At 48.8% G+C, this 21881-nt stretch overlaps 1 protein-coding gene across 1 annotated transcript; it reads left to right on the top strand.

Annotated features, from left to right (window-relative positions):
• The first annotated feature begins 6260 nt into the window (after nucleotides 1-6260).
• LOC100050087 (5-hydroxytryptamine receptor 5B-like) lies at nucleotides 6261-18661 on the top strand. The gene is given in 3 exon segments (XM_003363233.4): nucleotides 6261-6481; nucleotides 6484-7160; nucleotides 18188-18661. Coding segments are annotated over 3 exon segments (1107 nt in total). The 5' UTR covers nucleotides 6261-6384; the 3' UTR covers nucleotides 18521-18661.
• The last annotated feature ends 3220 nt before the right edge of the window (nucleotides 18662-21881 follow it).

The raw sequence follows: 21881 nt of genomic DNA, 5'->3' as shown, positions 1-21881 counted from the left end.
TTTTGGTCCATAATTCAATTTCTCTTGTCTCTTCCTTCATGAATAGAATGGAGGTAATAAAAGTAACTCATAAGGTTGTTGTGAAAATTACATGTGTTAATTTATGTACGCTGGCATACAACGGAGATTGATGAGTTACATAAGGAAAATGGAAAGTGGACAGAGAACGGCTGGAGACCTCCTTTAGACTCATGGTTCCCGGGACCAGCAGCACCAACATCACCTGGGAGCTTGTTAAACAGGCAAACTCTTGGCCCCCAGCTCAGTCCTCACTCTGGAGACGGTCCCAGCAACCTGTGTTTTAACAAGCTCTCCAGGTGACTGACGTCCGCTGAAATTTGAGAACTAATGAATTAGACCCTTCTGAGACAGTGATGTTTGAGCTGGGACACACACTCTTCTTCTCAACCCTGTCCTGACTACAAACATGTTTTCTCCAGTTTTTTTGAAACTCTATCTTTCCTCCCCTCTCTTTTGCTGTTTCTCTACTTCTCCTTGGCTTCATGCTTAGCAGGTCCCATCTCCTCACCTTCTCGGATCAGTCGCCTTCCCTGATAGCTTTACACACCCTCGCTGCTCTCCATCTTCACTGAGATGGTTCTCGGTTCTCTTTGTAGCTGTCTTCACCCATTCATTCATTCATTCATTCATGCAGGTTTACTGAGCCACACCGGGCCCTGTGTAGACTCCAGGAGGAAGAGCAGGGAGAGGCCCGTATTCTCAGGGATGCTGCCATTTAGTGGAGAAGCAGGAACCTGTCCCCGTCGCAGGCCTGGCTTCAGGGGTCAGCCAGAGGAAGAGTAGCGGCTGAGTCAGGGTGGGGCAGAGGTGGGGATCAGACCAGCTTCTCAAAGGAGGTAACACTTGTTTGAGACTTGATGAACCAATAGGAAGAAAGCCTGCTAAAATGATCTTAGAAATCATCTGTAAGAACACAAGGGCAATAACATCAAGGAAGGAATGCTTTTTAATAACAGCACAAAAAGCTAAGCGTGGGAGTCACATGAATGTACTAAAGAGAACTAGTAGGATCCACTGACTAAAGAGGATAGAAATGTTCTACTATGTTTTCCTTAAAAGCAAAAGCTGACGAACCAGAAGCGAAGGAACTATCATGGGGTCCATGCTGGGCCTTCTGGATGACCCTCTGCTGCTGTGATTGATTTGTTTTCTTCTTCTTTTGCCTCCAGGCCTTTGCTCGCCCTCTTGCTCCTGCTGGGTTTGCCTCCCTCCCGCTCCCTCCCCACCTCTGTTGGTGAAAATCCTCCCATCTTTTAACGTCCAGGTCAAAAGCTGCCTCCCTCCAGAGACCTTCTCCAGTCCTCCTCATTGCAGGTGATTTGTCTCCCCAGCAAACCCAGAAACCTTCGTTTAAACTCTCATCAGCTGTTAGCACATTTTGCTGCATTCTGCTTATCAGATAGGAAGGTTTTGTTCTCTGGTCGGTGAAAGATCCTCCAAGATCTGGACAACCTCTTACCCACCTTTGTACCATCACAATGGCACAGGCTCGTGCACTCAATAATCAGGGCCGGGCTTCACTGGACAGGATTACACACGCACGGGCTCGAGAAGGCTCAACCACCGTCTCCTGCTACATCATAATAACGACTCTAGAGGAGTCAGAGGGTCAAATTCCTCAATCGATTCATAAACTTCAATAACAGAAATAAAGGGCAGGAAAGCAACTTATGATTACAGAGTAAATTAAGGACATTGATGGAGATAAGGTCAATGTGTCCTACTATATGAAAGAAAAAGTTATTCAACAAAATGCAATAGAATAAATGCAAGGAGAGAAATGACAAAGGAAAAGTGTGACCACACCATGGATGAAAATCTGCTAATTACATTGAAATTGATCAATATTCATAAGTTCAGCACTCAGCCTCCTGCATAAGGTAGTTAAAAGAGCAGGAACAGCTTCCACACAAGGATACATAGATAATAAACCACCATGAGGAAAAACGCAGGTTTTTAGCTATTGAAGAAATGCAAATCAAAACAGGTAAATTATATCATTATATACCAGTTAAACATTTTTCTTCTCATGATAACAAATTGATTTTGGCAAAGCTGTCCGTCTCTCTCTTGTTTCTCCAAAGCCAGGGCCAAGAGAACAGTGAATCCATTAAAACTCTCTGAGGTACAATTTGGAAATATGTAAAAAGAACAATCACACTGTTTCTACATTTTAACTTAGTTATTAACTTTGGGAGAAAATATATCAAGGAAATAATCTCAAAAGGGCAAAAGAATTCTGCTAATAATTTAAAAATCAGCAAACCAAATGCCTGTCAAGCACTGCACAGGGTCTGGAATTTTCCCTCCTTGTGAGCTAACAAGTTGCCCTGTAACTGTTTCACAGATGCTCTCAGGAGACATGAGACTCATGGCTCAGAGACAAAACACTTTATTCCCCTAGGCAAAAGCTGTAGCTTGAGCTCCCTGTTCATTTGTTCTGGCTTTCCATATCTCCCAAGTCCCACGGGGGAGACAGAAAGGGCCTGTGATAGACGCCTGCGCAGAGAATGGGCTGTGTTACAAGAAAGGGACACTGAGCTTGGACGATTCACCACTTTCATAGTAAGTAGATGCAAGTTGCCCTTTGCCCAGGGAGAGAGGTACCTCATCTGTCAAGGTCACTCTGTGCAAACACAACTCTGAGCTACGGCTGCGTAATGAGCAGTCAGGACCTTGTGTTCTTGGCCTGCCCCATGTGAAGGTGCAGGGGTGCTCAGGGCCCTCGGATCACCTCTCCCGACAATGCCTCATTGATTCATTCAACAAATCCATTCAAATTTATTGAGTCACCTTCTGTGAGCCTGGCACAGAATGAGATGCTCAGGACACAGCAGTGAATAAACTCCCTGCCTATGAAGAGCTTACATTTTAGTGGGGAAGGCAGATAGCAAAAAGGAACTAAATAAATAACGTGCTGTCCCCTCTGTGAGGTGTTGTGAAGACAAATAAAGCAGAGTAGTGGGACAGAGAACACCTTTAGATAGAGTGACAGATTGTAGATCTGATGGTCAGGGAAGGCCTGAGGTGGTGACACTGGAGCAGAGACCAGATGAAGTAAGTGAATGAGCCATGCCTATCTGAGGGAACAGCATCCCAGACAGATGGAACAGCTTACACCGAAGCCCTGAGAATGGAATGTGCTTGTTATGTTCAAGGATCTGGGAGGCCAGGTGGGCTGGAGTGTGGTGAACAGGGGAGAGTGGTCTGAGACGAGGGTAGCGAAGCTCAAGACTTGTAATTGAGACAATACAGATTTCTAAACTGTCAATTTTTATAGAAAACAATTTATATAAAAGAGTTAAGTGAAAACAACCAGGCTGAGCCCCCAGACCAGCATATGGAGGGCAGCTCGGCATCGTGGGCAGAGAGGGGACAGGGTCAGGAGAGGTGAGTCCAGCCGCCAGTCACAAGGCAAGTCAACAGCTCTCCCTGTTTCTTCATCTGCAAGTGCTAATGATGCCTAAAAAGGTTAAGATCAAGGGGAACAAAATGTGTGAATGGGTTTTCTTGTTACAGACATTTGAGGAATTAAAACTGTAAAACACAATCTATATCAAAAGATCATAAGAGAACTGAATGTAAGGTTTAAACTGAAAGTCAAAAATAGTAGCAATCGTCATCATTTACTGAACACTTACTCCTGTGCTACTGGCTTTATTTAACTATAGTTTTATAATAATCTCCTCACAGGTATAATTGATACCGACTCTCATATCAGTTTCCCCACATTAAACCCAGCATATATGAGGTTAAAACCAGAGCACTCTTTCCCTGCTTACTCCCTGTCTTCCTGGCTCCAGAATCCAATATCCTCCCTGGAGACAGACACCGGCAAGGACAAGCACCTGGATGGTCTCCTCCTCGCAAAGAGATACAGGCTGGTGGGAAAGCTGCTGACCAGCAGGTTCAAGGGCTCCCTCCTCTCTGCAAGTAGTCTCAAGGCCAAAGACAGGCTGGTGGGAAAGCTCCGACCAGCAAGGCCATATGCTCCCCCTCCGCTACCTAAAACCCCAAATAAAAACCCTTCCTTTTAGTTTTTTGGGGAGTCTGGGATTTCAGCGTTAGCTGCCCTCTCTCCTTGCTCAGCGCTGTGCAAAAATAAAATTCCTACTGTCTTCCACCACACCCGGTGTCACAGATTGGCTTGCTGCGCAACGGGTGAGTGAACTCACTTCAGGTTCGATATCATAATTATCTTCATTTTTAAAATAAGGAAACTGAGTCTCAGAAAGCCTAAGTTGCTCAAAATCTCTCACCTAATAAACGGTACAATATAAAAAGTGTAACTATGAAGAGAATATACAGCAACATGAAAATTGTTAAGAGAAATCTGCAAAATGAAAAATTGATTTCCAGCATGAAAAATGCACTTGGCTGGGAGCGAAGACAGAAGCATCAAAGCACGTCAGGCACCTGACCTGAACAACGTGAATGCTTCTACATCTGGGAATCCTTTGCTCTTGTTATATGGCTTGTCCAATAAAATGGGGAGAAAATTATTGTGAAACTATTTCAAAGCCTAGTCACCATTTCCTTCTAAAGGATTGTCTTCATCATGTCAATTTTCTCAAAAAAATCCAAAATGCAGCTCTTTCCAAGATCAACTCCAAGCCCTGCTCCTTGGCATGTACACCCTGCGCACTCAGCTCCTGCCACCTCAACCCAGCCATGCACGCCCCTGCCAGGTCCAACCCTCCATGCATCTCGTCCAATAATTAAATTCCTTCCCTGCATTTCAGTCAGCGGAAGGTCTTCTCTGACTACAACGTCCTCCATCTCTGTGACCCCTGAACAGCCCACACCGCCCAAACACTTCACATTTATATCTGTAGGTATTTTCATTTTGACTTCTTTGCCTGTCGCTTCTCATGTCTCATCCCTGAGTGGGCTATCAAGTCTGTGTGTGTGAGCAAGAACCGTCCTGAGGAAAGGAGAGTAAAGGAGAAGGGCATTCTTGGCGTGTCCCTTCCTTCAGGGCCAGTTCCCCAAAGACTGCCCCAGGTGTGGGGGGGGGGGGGACTAGTCAAGGGAAGAAAGCCCTTGCACCTGCTCCAGCCCAGGGGGCCTTTCCAGAAAGTCTTCTCTGGGAGCTGGCTCTGGCTCTCCTGAGCACCTGCTCAGCCTGAGCTCTTTCCAGAGTGTTAGGAACCCAGGACGTGACTGCAGGTCGTGTTGCGGTGACAGGAGGAGGGGCAATCTGGGCTCTGCGTCCTTTATGCTTCTGGTCCAGTCCCAGGCGCAGCCGCAATGCAGCTTTCAGTTGATTTAACTGTGATCCAACTGCTTTTTAAAAGTGCAAGAGACTGAAAACGGGGGGCCAAGTGGAGGGTTAGGAGGATGTCCCCTTTCTAGTTGGTTTCTACCTTTGCCCAAGGGTCAACCTAAAGTGACTCCAGTCCAACCCTGGGTATGAAGAACCAAGAGACAGAGACTATAGTCGGGAATATCAGCAACAGCAAGGCGGGGTGGGGCGAGCACGGGTGTGCTGCGGGCTGGGATGTGATGGGGCAGGGTTAGGGACAGCAGGGCGAGGAGGTTGTAATCCCTCTCTCTTCCAGGCCTCTGCCAAACTCTTAGACGCCACGTTCGTTCCGCCTGGAGCCACACAGTGAGCTGAAGGCCCATGAAGCCCTGGGGGCAGAAGGGCTGCGAGTGGAGCGGCGGGATGGAGCTGGGTTTAGGGGCGCCCTGTTTCCCTACCCAATACTGGAGTCTCCTAATTCAGGTACGAGTATGCAGGATCAAGATGTGGGGAAATAAGAAACCCTCTGTCCGGGAGGGGGCGGGCCTAACCGTGCCACCGGGCCCACCGGAGAGAGCCACATGGAGTTCCCACGCGATTTGAACCTTCGCCGAGACCACCGCAGTTGGTGGTCCTCTCCGAGAGCACGGCGGAGGCGGGGAAGACGCCCGAACGCGCGCAGGGCGGGCTGCCACCCGCAGGTTCTCCAGACCACCACCGCCCACCCCGCCGCCGGGCTGGAGGTGGGAGGGGGGCAGCTCTCCAAGCCCGGCCCTGCGCGGACTCTGGGCTGCGCTCTCGGATTCCCAGCGCCATGACAGCCGGTTGCTCTGGGGATGGCGAGGAGAGGTGGGTGGCACTGGCGCGCCGAGCGGAGCTGGACTCGTGAGGGGTCCCACTCTGTTTTTCTCCACTGGAAAAGAAGTCCACGCAGGCGCCAGGGAGAGGCGCCAAAGGGGAACTAAGGCCCAAGGGAGGACCAGGGTAGGGCGACCTGAACCCCTCTAAGCCCTCCCCGGGCACGCCGTGCCCCCTCCCACGAGGCCACCCACCCCGTCCTTGCCGAGCCCTGGGGCTGCGCGTGCGGTCCCTACCTGGGAGCCGGCGCGCCGCGAGCCATGGAAGCAGCGAACCTCTCGGCGGCCGCCACCGGCGTCGCCCTTCCCTCGGGACCCGAGGCCTCCAACAGCAGCCAAGCCCCGGCGCGGTCGTCAGGTCGACCCCAGGCGGCGCCGCCCTGCCCGGCCGAGAGCCGCACTTCTCAGTCTTCACGGTGCTGGTGGTGACGCTGCTGGTGCTGCTGATCGCGGCCACTTTCCTGTGGAACCTGCTGGTTCTGCCCACCATCCTGCGCGTCCGCGCCTTCTATCGTGTGCCACATAACTTGGTGGCCTCGACGGCCGTGTCAGACGTGCTAGTGGCAGCGCTAGTGATGCCACTGAGCCTGGTGAGCGAGCTGTGGGCCGGACGACGTTGGTGGCTGGGCAGGAGCCTGTGCCACGTGTGGATCTCCTTCGACGTGCTGTGCTGCACCGCCAGCATCTGGAACGTGGCGGCCATCGCCCTGGACCGCTACTGGACCATCACGCGCCACCTGCAGTACCCTCTGCGCACCCGCCGCCGCGCCTCCGCGCTCATGATCGCGCTCACCTGGGCGCTCTCGGCGCTCATCGCCCTCGCGCCGCTGCTCTTTGGCTGGGGTGAGGCGTACGACGCTCAGCTCCAGCGCTGCCAGGTGAGCCAGGAACCCTCCTAGGTCGTCTTCTCCACCTGCGGCGCCTTCTGCCTGCCGCTTGGCGTGGTGCTATTTGTCTACTGGAAGATCTACAAGGCGGCCAAGTTTCGCTTCGGCCGCCACCGCAGGGCTGTGCTGCCATTGCCGGCCACCGTGCAGGTGAGGGGCGGGCGGCGGAACGGGGGCTTGGGGAAGGGGCTCTGTGATGGAGGACAAAGCTTGGAGAAGGGGAGAGTTGGCGGCAGAAGCTGGCACACTGGGGGCGCGCGCGAGAAGGTTGGCCGCCAGCGCAGCTGGAGCGCACGGGGAGTTTGCCATCTGCTCTCCCGAAGTGCCCACGGAGTGGCTCGTCACCTGCACTTGGCGCAGCACGCGAAGGGCTCGCTACGTGGGTGCCTCGTTCGCCGGGGGAAGGGGTTTCCCCACTAGCACGCTAGTGCTGGAGCTGGAGCTGGCCCCGCTCAACCACGGGGCTGAAGGGGGCTTGCAGGGGCAGCGTTTGTGGGCAGCCGTGAGGGCACGTCCGATCAGCTGCGCCCTCTGTTGCTTTTCCCCTGGAGCGATTGTGCCCGTGTGACTCCTGCCACCTCCAGCTTCCTGGTCCCCGCCAGACCGAGGCAGACAGCGGTAGGCTGGGAATTCTTCCTGCAGATGAGGAAATTCCTGTGAGCATCCACCCCTTATTTTCAGTCTCCACCGCACCCTAGTCCGTCCTCTGCACTCCAAAGACTATATGCCCCAACTCGACGCGCCAGCTCCCTGCCAAGGGGGTAGGTGAGGATAAAAAGTTATCCAGCGTCCCTTTCCTTTCACTGTCCCAACCTCAGTGCCCTCCTCTAGGGACTTTGGAACGAGCTAGAACCCTTCAAATCCCAGCTCGCGACATCGGGCCAGCTGCTTAGTCTCTGTGAGCAAGTTAATTCCTGGTTCAAGGAGCTCTTGGGGAGGCTTCCCTGAGATGAAGAATGTGAAGCATCTAGCACAGTGCCTGGCACACAGGGGTGGCAGAGCTGGCAGGAGTTAGGAGGGCAACATTGCCTGGCAATCTACAGTGGGCTAGAAGATAACCCTGGAAATGAATGCAATGGAGGACCTGCACTGGGCAGAACTTCTCTGAAGGTGTTTAGAATCAGAGCTTTCTGCCTTTTGGCCAGGCCCTAATGGATGTCAGCTGCCTCCTCAGCCTGGAAGCCCCAAACTTTCCATGGGGAGTGGGGCGTCTCACGCTTGCCCTCCTAGAGAATAACAGGACTTATTGCCCCCTTCCAAATACCATGGGGGGCATGAGCAGGGAAGGAAAGAGACGGGATTTTTTGTTGTTAGTTTGCTTTAATTTTGGAAAGTTAACACAGATACTTAGCCTACTCAGATATATGTGTTTTAAAAAGCAGGCTTTTCCCCCTTCATTAAATGGCAGAGGAATTTTGTAGCATAAAATCGGAATGTCAAGACTATAACTGGAAAGTGTTGGCAGGGGAGAGATTTCTCCAGAATTAATGTTCTCTGCAAGGGCCTTTGGAAATGCCTGAGGTGATGATAGTTCTGTCAGATTGCCGAGGTGGGCTGTCTTTAATAGCTGCATCACTCCAATGTGGCCCCCGAGAAATTATGCTGAAGGGGGTGCCAGAAAGGCTCACCAAGCCTGAGCTTAGTGTTCATTTCTGACGGGCCCCATTCAGGCAGTGATACAAAGAAGATGTGACTGGACGGGAGCCTGGCCAATCCGAGGTGGCCGCTGGTGGGGAGAAAGAGCTCTGGGAGGTGGGGGCAAAGTTGTGATCCAGCCACTCGTTGGCAGTGGGACCTGGGGCAAGCCCCTTCTCCACTTTGGGCTGCAAGTTCTCTTCTCTAAGACACAGTATTGGTCTAAATCATGGCTGAGTCTGGAATCATATGATGCTGAGATTGCAGACAAGATGGTGTTCGAGAGCATCCTGCTTCTTGGGCTCCAGCAAGCCCTCACTCGAACTCCTGGGTAATGTTGCTGAGTCAGCCTTTGCAAGCTTTCTCGCCACAAGACGCCCAAACAAAAATTTAAAACAACAGGCCAGGAATGCTCTCTCTCTACATTGCTCCTACCTGCTTTTTTCTGCACTCTAGAGGAAATGAGTGGAGATGAATTTAGATCCTGCAAAGTGTCGGTACTGCTCTCTGCGGGTGACAGAAGCACTTATGAAGTCTGAAGGCCTTTGGTGACCAGGCTGTGTGCATCCTTCATCTTTTTTTAGAATTCTGTGCCCAGGTTCCAACGCTCAAATATTGTCAGAAAGGGATCTGCAACAGTTCCTGGACAGTGATTAATTCTTTGGGGCAAAATGTAATTTTTGAAAGTGGAGAAGGAAATAAATGTTTCCTGAGTGAGTTCCCTTCCAGGCACTGTTCTGGTGCTCTACATTCCCCCTCTCGTCTAATCCTCGTGATCCAGCCAAGCTACCATTGCCCTCTTGGTCAGGATAAATGAAGATATGCTCAGTGAAATATAACCCCCAAACTAACAGTTTCTGTCAGTCTCACTCCAAGTTCAGTGTGGGTCTGACAGCCCTCCTGCACAGCTCTCCTCCAGGCGGCAAGTCATGGATGGGGCTACTTGTCATCTTTCAGCTATGCCGTCTTGAACATATGGCTTCCCAGCTTGCTGTGGGAGGGGAAGAGATATATGGAGATACAGCAGCTTTTAACTGCCTTACCCTGAAGTAAACACATGTCACTTCTGTTCACAGTCCATTGGCCAGCCACTGGTTGCGAAATCTAGGCAGCATGTCACTGTTCTTTCCCTTACTTTGTCATTACTCCATGCTGTCTCCAGGAACTTGACTTCTGAGCACTTTCCCACTGCTCACAGGCATCTCCACCTTCACAGGAATGAGGCAGTCATATCCCAGGCAAGGTGGGTTGTGGGGAGCAGGTTCTCCAAACTTGGCATGTGAACTCTCCTTTCCAGAATAGCTGAACACAGGTGAGCCAGAGACACTGCCAGCTGCTCGCAGGAGACAGGGCTCATTCCTACCCTGCCTTCCTTTGCTTCAACCTAATAGAGTGAGCACCACATATACAATATATACAGAATATACTGTATACTCTGCTTCCCCCCAAAGCACACACCCGGTTATGATTGTTTTCTACAACCCTGAGCCCTTTATTGGTTAGAAGAGGAAAAAAACAAAGCCAATAGAGATTAGTGACTTGGCTCTTAAAATGTGACATCAATTTCTTTTCTTTGTCAAGCCACCCCTGACGGCCTAGTGGTTAGAGTTTGGTGCACTCTGCTTCGGCGGCCCAGGTTTGGTTCCCGGGTCCAGAACCACATCACTCGTCTGTCAGTAGCCACGCTGTGGCAGTGGCTCACATAGAAGAACCAGAAGGACTTACAACTAGAACATATAACTATGTCCTGGGGCTTTGGGGAGGAAAAAAAAGAGAGGAAGATTGGCAGCAGATGTTAGCTTAGGGCAAATCTTTCCCAGCCAAAAAAAAAAAATTTGGAAAAGCCAAAAGAAAATTGTTTTTTTTCTTTTCAATTGTCTGTTTGATTGCTGTGCACAAGTTGATACCAGGGCCTGTGTATTCCTTAGGCACAGTAGGCACATTACCAAGAGCCACAAGACTTTTAGGGGCCTACGGAAATGGTTTAATTTCTTTTAAAATTAGAGGAGAAATGAATATAATAGTAATGAGTTTAGAATCATGAACCCAGCCTCGATTATATTAGTCTTCATAATAATATGGTCATAAGACATAATTTTTCACATTTTTTAAAGGAGGAAGGGGCCCACAGAGTGAAGATGCCTGGGGCTCATGAACGTCCTAAAGCGCGGTTGGTACCCTTCCCTCATTCACCCCGTCGGTAACCGTGTGGGGGGACAATGCACACAGCGGCTAAGAGCGTGGCATGTGGAAATAAGGAGACCTGGATTTCAATGCTTTTTGTGCCACTTACTAGCACATAAGCCAAGTGACTTAATCTAAGTCTGCATTTCCCTGTAGGTAAAATGGATATATTGCCATCTGCCTCAGAGTATCCTTGTGAAGAGTGAGTGAGAGAATAGTAGATGTGGAGTGTCTAAAACAGTAAACCATAAGTGAGAGGTCCTGTATTATTTTATTATTTTTTAAAATTCCTCTTTTCTTCCTCTTACTGCTGTTACCCTCATAGCTAGATTATTTATTGCTTGTGTAACAAATTACCCCAAAGTTTAGTGGCTTGAAAGAACAAACCTGTTTTAACTCAGTTCCTGTGGGTCAGGCATTGGGAACAGCTTAGCTGGGTGGTTCTGGCCTAAGGTCTCTTGTGGTTGTGGCCAAGATGTTGGATGGGGCAGCACTTATTCAAAGGCTGGACTGGGGCTGGAGCCTCCACTTCCAGGACAGCTCACTCTCATGGCTCTTAATGGGAGGTCTCCACAGGCTGCTTGAGTGTCGTCACAACATGGCGGCTGGCCTCCCCTGATCTACGGGAGTGAAGTAAGGAGGAAAGTGCAGTGCCTTCTATGATCTCGTCTCAGAAGTTCCATCTGACTATGTCCCCTGTATTCTAGTCATTAGAAGTGAGTCACTAACTGCAGCCCACACTTAAGGGAAGGGGAATTCTCCATCTTTGGGAGAAGCGTCAAGAAACCTGTGGACATTTTTTAAACCACCTGCTAAGACACGCAGATGGTGTTCAACATTACCTCATTGACTTTCACTGACCTGTATATCAGGCAATGTGGTAGCCTCTGAGGTTTCAAAGAATGGGCAAGCAAGGTCTCTGCTCACAAGGGATTAATTTTAGTAGACCACAATTATGGAATTATAAATGCAACGAAGTCTTATAGGCGCTCTGCTAGAAGTCCGTCCAGAGAACAATGGTCCTGAAGGACTGACTACGTATGGGGAAGCAATTTGTCAACTGTAAAGAGCAAAATAAATGTGTTGTGTTGAGCTGTAGGGTTTGTGACAACTTGGATCTGAGGTTTAGTTCCTGTTAGGTACAAAATATTTGGCTCTCTAAGCCAGTCCTCTCTATTAACATTAACAAGTTTGTATGTTGTAAGCATACAGGACGTAAGCCCTGAGCGACCTGAAATCTGTGCAGAGCCCTTTATGCTGTTGTCACTTGTCCAGTGGTCAGTAGTCATGTGGACCCCACCAAAGACTAAGCAGCTGGTGGGCTTGTGGAGGGAACTGCACGTGGGCCCTGGTTCAGTCAGAGCTCAGTTATGGGAAGAAGGCGGTAGAAAATCACCACCCTTGCTCTCATTCCGTCTATTAAGAGAACTGTGGGCGCAAACACATTCCCATGCCAGATGGCAAGGTTACTTAATTTCAGAAAAGTAAATTTTGTGAATCAAATTGTATCAGTGGTAATGAAACATCTGGCTTATGGTTTGATTCTTTTAAGATTGGCACCTAATTGAGAGTTTCCGGAAGCACTTGGGCACACCGAGGAGCGTTTCCTCTACACCTTCAGAAATACCCCGGCCTTCCCCTCTCTGTGAACTTCTGCCTTGTTCTCCTTACATCATGCTGTTCCTTCTGCCTCTTTATCTCCACTCGCATTTCTCTTTTCTCTCTGAGTGGACTGTTAGGAAGAGTGGAAGGGGAGAATGAGAAACACAGAGGGATGGGGACAAGTATGGGGCAGGGACCGTGTGTTTTCACGAAGGACCTTGCAGTAGGCTACTTCTTAAATCGGGGTAATTCTTGGAGAAGATTGAGCTTCTCAGTGGAAGAATGAGATCCAAACTCCATAGTTCTTAACCTTTTGGCAGGTCACAGAATTCCGTGAAAATCAAGGGAAAAACTGGCTGCCCACACAGGTGTGTAGGCGCCTGCTCGCTCAGTTTGCATGGGGCGGTCCCTGAGGCCCAGGTCTGGAGAGTGAGGCCCACTTAGCCTTTCCTGCCCTCAGACTCTCCTGAGGGAGGGAACCCACAGTGCGGAGTCACCAGGGCTCTCTGAGGCAGGAAGTGGTCACAGGGGAGGCAGGGCCCCCCAGGGTTAGATCAGAGCTCTGAGGCTGGACAATGCATGTGCAAAAGGCGAAACCTCCCCTCTCTCTGTTACACCCTCCCATGCGCCAGGAATCTCTGGTCTGGGAGCCCAGGGACCTCAGGACAAAACCTCCTGCCTCAGCAGAGGACCTTCCACTGGCAACCGCTCACAAAGGGGGATGACTTTCAATCAGATGATGTTAGAGCTGAAAACACAAATGCAGCCTGACTTTAACACACTCGATTACATTTTCCCCTTCTCAGCATTAACTCCAGGGAGTCCTTAGCCATTCCAGGGTTACCAACTCCCCACAAAAATCCATGTTTCCAAATGTCAGAACGATAGCGATTGTACCTTATGTTATGACCATACTCCAAGGCTTCGCAAAACTATACTCCGTTGAGTGTATAATTACACTGAAAGGAAAGTTAATTTTCTTCAAGCCTAGCACTGATCTGCTTCTATTTTTTACAAGAAAACTTCCTTGGTTTATTTTCTTAGTTTCTTTTGCACAAGACAAGCAGCTGAGAAAATTTCCTATTCTAGTTTGTCAGACAAGCTAGACAGCTTCTGTTTACTTTCAGGGGCTATTTTGGTTAGTTATCTCTTTAAAGTGCCTTCGAGAAATGCAACTTGGAGCTTGTTCTCTCAGGAAACCTTGGGCAGAGAGAATGGAGGCACAGTGGTCCAAGTCCTGACCTCCGCAGCTCTGGTTAGGAACAGGGAATTCCAGTTATAATCAAGATTGCCTTCAAACCCGACTGGAAATGTCACTATGTCCTCCCCCCATCAGATGTAGGGCTTCACTAGCCACTAGGATTAGCGTGGTTGCCCCAACGACCGCTTTGTAAGGATTCTTGCCCCACTGGATGCCTGACTCGCGTGGCCACAACGCAAACTGGTAGGTTCCCAAGTGATTAGGAACCATCTTCTTTCTGCCTTCCTTTTCTATTTCTCATTAGGATGTTTATCTGACAATATGAGAGGATTACAAATGTTTGTGGGCTCCTTCTGTGGCAGCTGGAACTTTTTTATTAGAAGAGAGGGAAAGGACAAGGGGACATGAAGCTGACATTTATGAGGTCCTACTATGTACTACTGTCTCATTGGAGTCCTCATAGTAAGCCTACAATATAGATGAGGTTTTTCATGGTTAGAGTTCTAGAAATGGGGGCTCAGATTGGAATCCTATCTAATCGCTATGTTGCTCTGAGCCTTGGATTCCTCCTTCCTTCCTTCCTGGTTGCTGCTATAATTGAGTAAGACAGTGTGTGGAACCACCTAGCCGAGTGCTGGACAGCTGTCACGAACTGTGAAGGTCTGTTTGCAAGCTGAAAGGCCAGCCTGCCAGTATACTGGATGCTCCAAGAAGACTCGAGACTCCTGGATCAGAGTCAAAGACTTTATTACTCATGGCACACAGGCAGCATGAGCTTCACGTCTGCATTGGTTCCCCTTTCCCTCAAAGTCCCACGGGAGTGACACAGAGTGGCCCAGATGGATTTGCGTCACAGTAGAGAAACTCCCAGATTAGGGAACTCAAGTCTGTATCGACCAATGTTGGACAATAAATAAACCTGCCCTCGGCTCTTAGGAAACCTGAATCTTTTCTAATGGGTTGCGAGCAAACCTGCCCTCTTTCCCGCTGGGAGATACTCTCTCTATCTTCCCAGGCGGTTTGCTACACAAACATCCTTGACAAGCTGTCCAAATCCAGGGCTGTCAGTGGCTTTGCTAGCAAAATGTGCAGCAACGCAAGAGGCTTGCAAGAGAATTGTTTCCCCAAACATCTATTTATTCAATAGATATTTATTGTGTTTTTACTATATACTCTATGTTACATTAGGTCCTGGGGATTCTTCAGGGGACAGGACGCTCATGGTCCCTGCCCTCCTGGAGTGTTGGTCATGACACAACATTCTGAATGATGATTTAGAATCCATGCCCTGACATCAAAGTGCTTATCGGAATAGTGGGACAGAATATTTGAAATTGGGACTTGATGGGAAATGCCAGTACATAGTCCCTATACACACAGTAGGTAGCTAATAAATGTGTGAGTGTATATTGGCCGGCAGATTTGGTTCTTAATTAATTTTAGATGGAAAAGCCTCATAATCTATGGAGATATTTAGGTAAACTCATTTTTAGATCACGTCTCAGTAGGGCAGAAAGAAACCATACAGGTCTGGAACTAGACAGACTGGGTGGGCACCTCGGTTCTGCTTTTCCCTGCTGGCATGGCCTTGGCCGTAGCATTGGATGTCTCCAAATGTCTTTGTATTCAGAGCACCTTTCCCTTCACGGCAGGACCAAGAAGTGCCAGTTGCTATGTGTTGTGTGCATTCAACAGCCCGCATTCTTGCCTTCCAATGAGCAGATTCTAACTCAGGGTCAGAGGCCTCTTAACCCTGAAGGGTCTGTTTTCAGACAGGTGTACAGCGGGAAGTCAGGGTGAAGAGGCTGAGGAGAGAGAAACCAAAGAGGAAGATGGAAGAGCTCAGGGATAGCCCCAGGGCTGGTTGCTAGAGGCCCTAGAAGTTGCCCAGGAAGCCACACATGTCCATTTTGAAAGCATCCCAAGCATAAATATGATCCTTAAAATAGATTCTGTGGAACCTATTCAGATCAGTCACTTTGACTCAAGGAGCAGAATAACAGGCAGGGGTTAAGAGTGTGGTCTCCAGTAGAAAATACCCAAGTTTGACTTCCAGCTCTAACAGTAAGCAACTGTGTGACCCTGGATGAGGGACTTAGCCTCTCAGAGTGTTTTCTCAACTGTAAAATGGAGATGATAACAATGCCTCAAAGGTATGGTGTGAGGGAGACAAGGGCATCCATTACCAGCGTTTAGCATAGTCTCTGTTTCATAGTAGCTTCTCCAGAGTTGCTCTTCTTGCTGCCTTTTGGTTTTCTACTGGATGTCACATTTCAAATGAAAGAAGCTGAACCAGTCGGTCTCCTAGCAAACCAGGATCATCCCTGATTGGCTTTTTTTTTTGAGGCTGTTCCTGGAAAGGTTCCATTGTCTTCCAGCGTCACTGAGCACAGCGTGTAGCAGGCACAGGTGAAATTTGTGAACACAGGCTTTTAGCAGACAGACACCGTGGTGGAGCAAAGGGGGACTCTGCTAAATGCTGCAGCGGGGGAGGCCGGGGTGTTTTAAAGCTGTTTAATCAGTGGCCTTGGGTTTTCTGTTTCTCCTCCCCCAGGATCTCTTTGAACTGAAGTTACCCCGTTTCTTTACTTCTAGAGCTCAACCAGGATTTGGAATTTGCCTTCCCCAGTGGAGGGACTCAAGAGCCTGGGAGGTCATTTAGGTCTGCAGAGAAATGGCTGGCACAGTGCCCATCAATGAGCTGAGTGGGAGGAAAACAATTCTCCCTCCACTTCCTCTCATGCTCTGATCCCATTTTTCTCTCCCGGCAATAGACGGCTGAACATTCATGGGGTGACTTCAGGACGCCATGTTTTATTGCTCAGACTTCCTCTGGTGACTTGATAATGGTCTGCTGTGAGGGAATTGGTCAGTATCGCCTCTTCTAAAGGGGAAAGGTGACATGGGGCTTCCGCCCGCCTGTGGGAGGACTGGAAAACCTTGGAACGGCTTGTGAAAGAGGGGCTCTCGCTGGCCCCCAGAGGGTGCGTGTTTGCCAAGCCAGGCCTTTATAAGGGCGGGGGGGGGGGGGGGGGGGGGAGGGAAAGAGGGAAATATTGTTTGTTCTCTTGCTGGAATCACTTGCCTTTTCATTCTGTCTCTCCAAGCGGCAGGAGAGAGGATGTGGGTATATACTCGCACAGGAAAGGAATCTTCTTTGTCCACATCTCCATGGTCTGTTTTCAGGCTGATTGACTGATTTTCCAAAAAAATAGAGGCAGGGGTGGTGAGGGGAAGTAGCAGAGGACACAGAATCTGAAGGTGGCACTGAATGAGGCGTCCTGGGCTTGCGTAAGTCAGGCCACCTGAGAACTCCTCCACCCACTGAGCTCTGGCCGTCTGACCCAAGGGAGAGAAGACAAGGGAAGGTGCTGTGGACACTGTAAAGTGCCCCTCGGTTGTGTGGCTGTCCCAATTGCTACTTTCTGTTGTGTCTGGGAGGAAAACTAGACACACGCCTTGCCTGGGAGCCTCTTGCCTCTGTGTTTTCTCTGGCATCTGTGGCCAGCCTGACAGCATTCCCGGAAGGAAGGAGAATGCACATGTGGACGTTGTGTTACAAAGGTCAAGCAGGAATTTGGCAGCTGTTTCTTGGGCATCTACAGGTGCCAGATGCTGCTGCTAGGAGCTAGTGTACCAGGAAGACGCGGTCCCGGGCCTCGTTCAGCTGGGACCAGAGAGGAGCCAGGTCTCACGCCCACATCAGAGAAACTGCTACAGAAGAGGAGAAGATGGCACCAAACAGGGCAAGTACTTGAGTTTAGAGGGTCAGGAAGGCCACTCTGAGAGGCTTGGTGGCCTTTAAGCTGAGATGCGAGAGGTAAATAGGTGCTAACCAAAGGATGGGGGTAAGAGGTAGAGAGTGTGCCAGAGGCTCCCTCAATGGTAACCAATTACTACAACAAAAGCATTGATGGTTGGTTTTTTTAAAGCTAGGCAATACAGATTATCCAATAATTTAAACTGAATCCATTTAGCACAGTAATTGTATAAGTTCTTGCAATAGTAATGTTTAAAGGCTGCTTCTCCAGCTGCAAACTTTGTGAGAGGCAGGCCTGGGTCTGTTTTATTCAGGGTCCTGGTCCCAGCACCAAGTCCACTCTATGCCTATATAATGGGCGAGTCCAGGTGCCAGGGGTTGTGTGGCCACCCACCACACATTCCCAATTCACCTCCCCGATGGCCTCATGGCAGGGGGAGGGGACTTTGGTCACCCAGCTTCATAGATTTGGAAAGCTTGGCCAGCAGGGCTGGGACTCAAGCTTGGGTCTGATGCCAAGGTCCCTGCCCTTGAGGCTGCCTCCCTCCCACTTTATATCATATTATTGGACATGGTGGGGACCACCACTCTCACTCCCTGAAGGACCTTGAGAACTCATTTTAACCTACGGTTTCAGGAACTTTTTCACCTAATATTGTTTGATGGATCATGGTATAGGCACATCTTGAAAGAGGCTGGAGTGGAGGTGTTGGCCAAGACTAGAGTAGCCCCATGTTGCTTTTCTGATCCACGGTTAGGTTTTATTTTTTAATTCTCTGTTTCCTTTGTTCCAAGGTGAAGGAGGCACCTCACGTGGCTGAGATGGTGTTCAAGGCGCGTAGCTCGACACTGACCTTTCAGGAAAGTGGAGACTCGTGGCAGGAGTGGAAGGAGAAGCGGGCGGCCATGATGGTGGGCATCCTCATTGGCGTGTTTGTGCTGTGCTGGAGCCCCTTCTTCCTCACAGAGCTCATCAGCCCCCTCTGCGCCTGCAGCCTGCCCCCCATCTGGAAAAGCATCTTCCTGTGGCTGGGCTACTCCAATTCTTTCTTCAACCCCCTGATTTACACAGCATTTAACAAGAACTACAGCAACGCCTTCAAGAGCCTCTTCACCAAGCGGAGATGAACACAAAGCTTGGGAAGACTGTGGGTAGAGTTGTGCGGAGGGAACTTGTGTTTCTCCCCCTCACCAGTGATGCGCGAGCCTTCCCCCCACAGCTGAGAATTAATGACATCTGAGAGCCATACCACTGGGCCTGGACTGTAGGTGCAGCAATGCCAAAGGCTCTTCAGAAAGACAGCAAATGTGGGGCAAGCATGCAGATATGTCCTCTTCCTACGTGAGTGGCAGACATTGCTAATCGATCTTGGCACATTTCCCTACTGAGCAGGAAGTCTGCCTCAGAATCCTTTTCAGATAGCACCTCAGGCACCTCTGCTAATTGGTTAGAAGTGACACAAGAGGATCAATGCCTTTCCTTTATCTAATACCATATTCCTCAGAGAGGGTCTCAGCACAGGGCCCAGTGGCCTGTTTTGTGTTCCACCCAGGAGATGGTGTCCTTTGTGAAACAGCCCCCACCCCCCAACCCTTTCTCCACCCATTCAACACATCTCCCCCAGTCTCCAACACAGTGTGTCCTGATTTGGGAAATGAGGATCATCTGAGCTTTTGTTTTTTAAAAAAGTGTCCAGTGCAAACCCTATCTACTGAATCAGACTTTCAAAGAAGACATCTGGTAATTTACACATTATTAAGTTCTCTAGATAATTTTTTCTTTTAATCAGTGAGAGACACTGCTGGATGCTTAGGCTGCTCTTTAGAACAATTAAATTGGCATTTCTTGGGGCTGAGACCCAGACGGCAGGGCTTTTTAAAGTTCCCCAGGTGATTCCACCATGCAGCCAGCCTTGAGATGCCCTGGCGAGGGCTCGTCTGTGCTTCTGTACAAGGGAGAGCAGCTGTGAGAAATTTTCCTAGGACTTTACCATCCTGACTTGTATGTGTGATAAAAATGCTTTTGAAGTATTCATTTCTAGGCTCAGAATCAGTCATCTGTATGACTGATCACACACACATGCATACACACACACACACACGTGTCTATCATTGAGATGGGGACAACGCCTGTTGTGGAACTAAAACACAAACACACACAAAACTCCCCCAAAACTGCCACAGTGAATCTTGGGCTTCCTGACAATATGAAATGTGGCCCGGATGTGTAGGAATCCCGGGACCTGGATGAGGGGATACCTGGACTGAGTCATCTTGGCCACAGTCTGCCTAATTTTGGACTGGCTGCCTACTGATTCGGCTTTTCATTTCCACAACAGTCCACTCGGCCATTGGCTCCCTTGATGTCTGAGGTGTACAGACATGCTTTGAGCACACACTATAGAGCACCTGCACTTTGGGGGTTATCAGAGAAGATAGGTCCCTGGTGCCTTTTCCAAAATCTTTGGCACCAGATGGTTTTGGGATTTAGAACTCTTTTTTTAAGTTTTAGAAAGGCGATATGGTATATGGTCCATACATTAGATAACATCCCCAGCTGGGTCTGGGGCAGCAGCCTCTAATCAAACACATGGATATTTCTGCAATAAAATGAAGAAAGGACTAAAAATAGCCTCACACTGGGTCAGATCAGATTTTGTCATCAAATGAGTTAGGAACAACCTGTATTTCCTGAACTTTTGTGTTTTTGCAATTGAGGATCTGTGTCACCTCAAACTACCCACAGTCCCAGCTCTCGGTGCTTTCAGCCCTGTTGAGAAGGAGCTGGAGTCTGGGAAGAGCATGTGGTCCAGCTATTCCTTTGCTGCTGGAGGTTGGGACATCACAAACGTGCTTGGTGTGGCCCCAGGACAGCATTCTTGGAGATGTACTTTGGAATTTTATTCTTCTCTATCATTGGAAGATGCTTCAAGAAACAAGCTTATGAAACCTATCAATGCGTTTCACATAAAGAAGTCAAGTCATCAGGGGCTGGCCCCCTGGCCGAGGTTAAGTTCATACACTCCACTTCAGTGGCCCAGGTTTCGCCAGTTTGTATCCTGGGTGCGGACACAGCACCGCTCATCAGGCCATGCTGAGGTGGCATCCCACATGCCACAACAAGAAGGACCTACAATTAGAATATACGACTATGTACTGGGGGGCTTTGGGGAGAAGAAGAAGAAAAAAAAGATTGGAAACAGATGTTAGCTCAGGTGCCAATCTTAAAAAAAAAAAGTAAAGTCATCAGATGAAGGGGTGTTTTCTGATGATAATGAGGACTTTTAATTGGCTCTGTTTCCATTTTCACTTTGATCCGGAGGAAGTACAGAACCACTTTTCTGACTTAACTTTGGAATCTATGTAGGAACTGGTCACCTACTTATTTGTTTTTAATGTTTCTAGCCAGTCTGTAATTCCAATTCTTATTTAGGTTTTCCTTATCCTAGTGTTTTATGTTCTATTTATATTTTGCTGTCATATTCTGTGTATTTTCCACAAGCCACCTCAGATCCTCTGTGAATTAAGGCAGGGGAGAAGGGATTAGGAGATGACAACTCCTAGGAGATGACTGACAAGCTGGAGGGGTGGAGGTTCTCTGGTTGTCATTCCTCATGGTTGTGTTTTAAGGGCTAGAGCTCAAGCCTGGGGCTACTGGGCATTTTCCCTGTTGGCTGAAAGACACTAGGTGGTGTTAATGATCTTCCTCCCTGGCCCTCTCTTCATAAAACACACAGCCAGGAATAAATTTTAAGAGTACTAATTATTGAGGACCCATGATGTGCAGCTGTTGTACTAGGTTTTGTATACAAATGCTCATTTAATCCTACAAGATCGGTATTGTCCTCATTTAACCATGTTCCAAGAAGGTAAGCAGCTTGCCTGTGGTCACAGTGAGTACATGCAGAAAAGGTGTCTGGACCCAAGTCTGCCTGGATTCAAACATGGGAAAGGGGAAAACAACAAAAATCCAACAGAAATCTGACTGGACTCATTTCAGTGTTCGCTTGCATTTTGCAGCACGAGAGACCCGCACCTTGCATTGTTCCAGTTGGATTCCAGGCAGGAGCCATAGAGGAAGAGTCTAGGTATGGTTGGGGGTCACCTATGGGATCTTTGGTTACTCTCACTATTGGATGGGATGCCTTGTCATTGTGTTCATCTGGCTTGGGCTTTGACTTAATGTAGGATCCTATGGAAGCATCCCAGGCAGAAGGAATCATTTACGTTGAGTCCTTCCTTTAAAAGGAAGTTGTTTGCTTGCTAATTTGGTGGCAACTCCCATTGGACCTTTTAGACTTGAACGTTTTTCTCAGTTCGTGAGGCCTTCCCTGACCACTCACTATAATTAAAAAATGCTCTATTAGTGAAACAGATCAGTTGATGATTGACTTTATGTAAGGATGCACTTGCAATTCTTTTTAATATGGAGTATCAGAAATAGAAGCTTACTGGCAAAATATCTGATTTACAATGAACATTCCAGGAA

This window comes from Equus caballus, chromosome 18, assembly GCF_041296265.1.
Source record: "Equus caballus isolate H_3958 breed thoroughbred chromosome 18, TB-T2T, whole genome shotgun sequence".
Lineage (NCBI taxonomy): Eukaryota > Metazoa > Chordata > Mammalia > Perissodactyla > Equidae > Equus > Equus caballus.
Note: the sequence above shows the minus strand (reverse complement) of the source record. Positions and strands in the feature narration are given on the sequence as shown.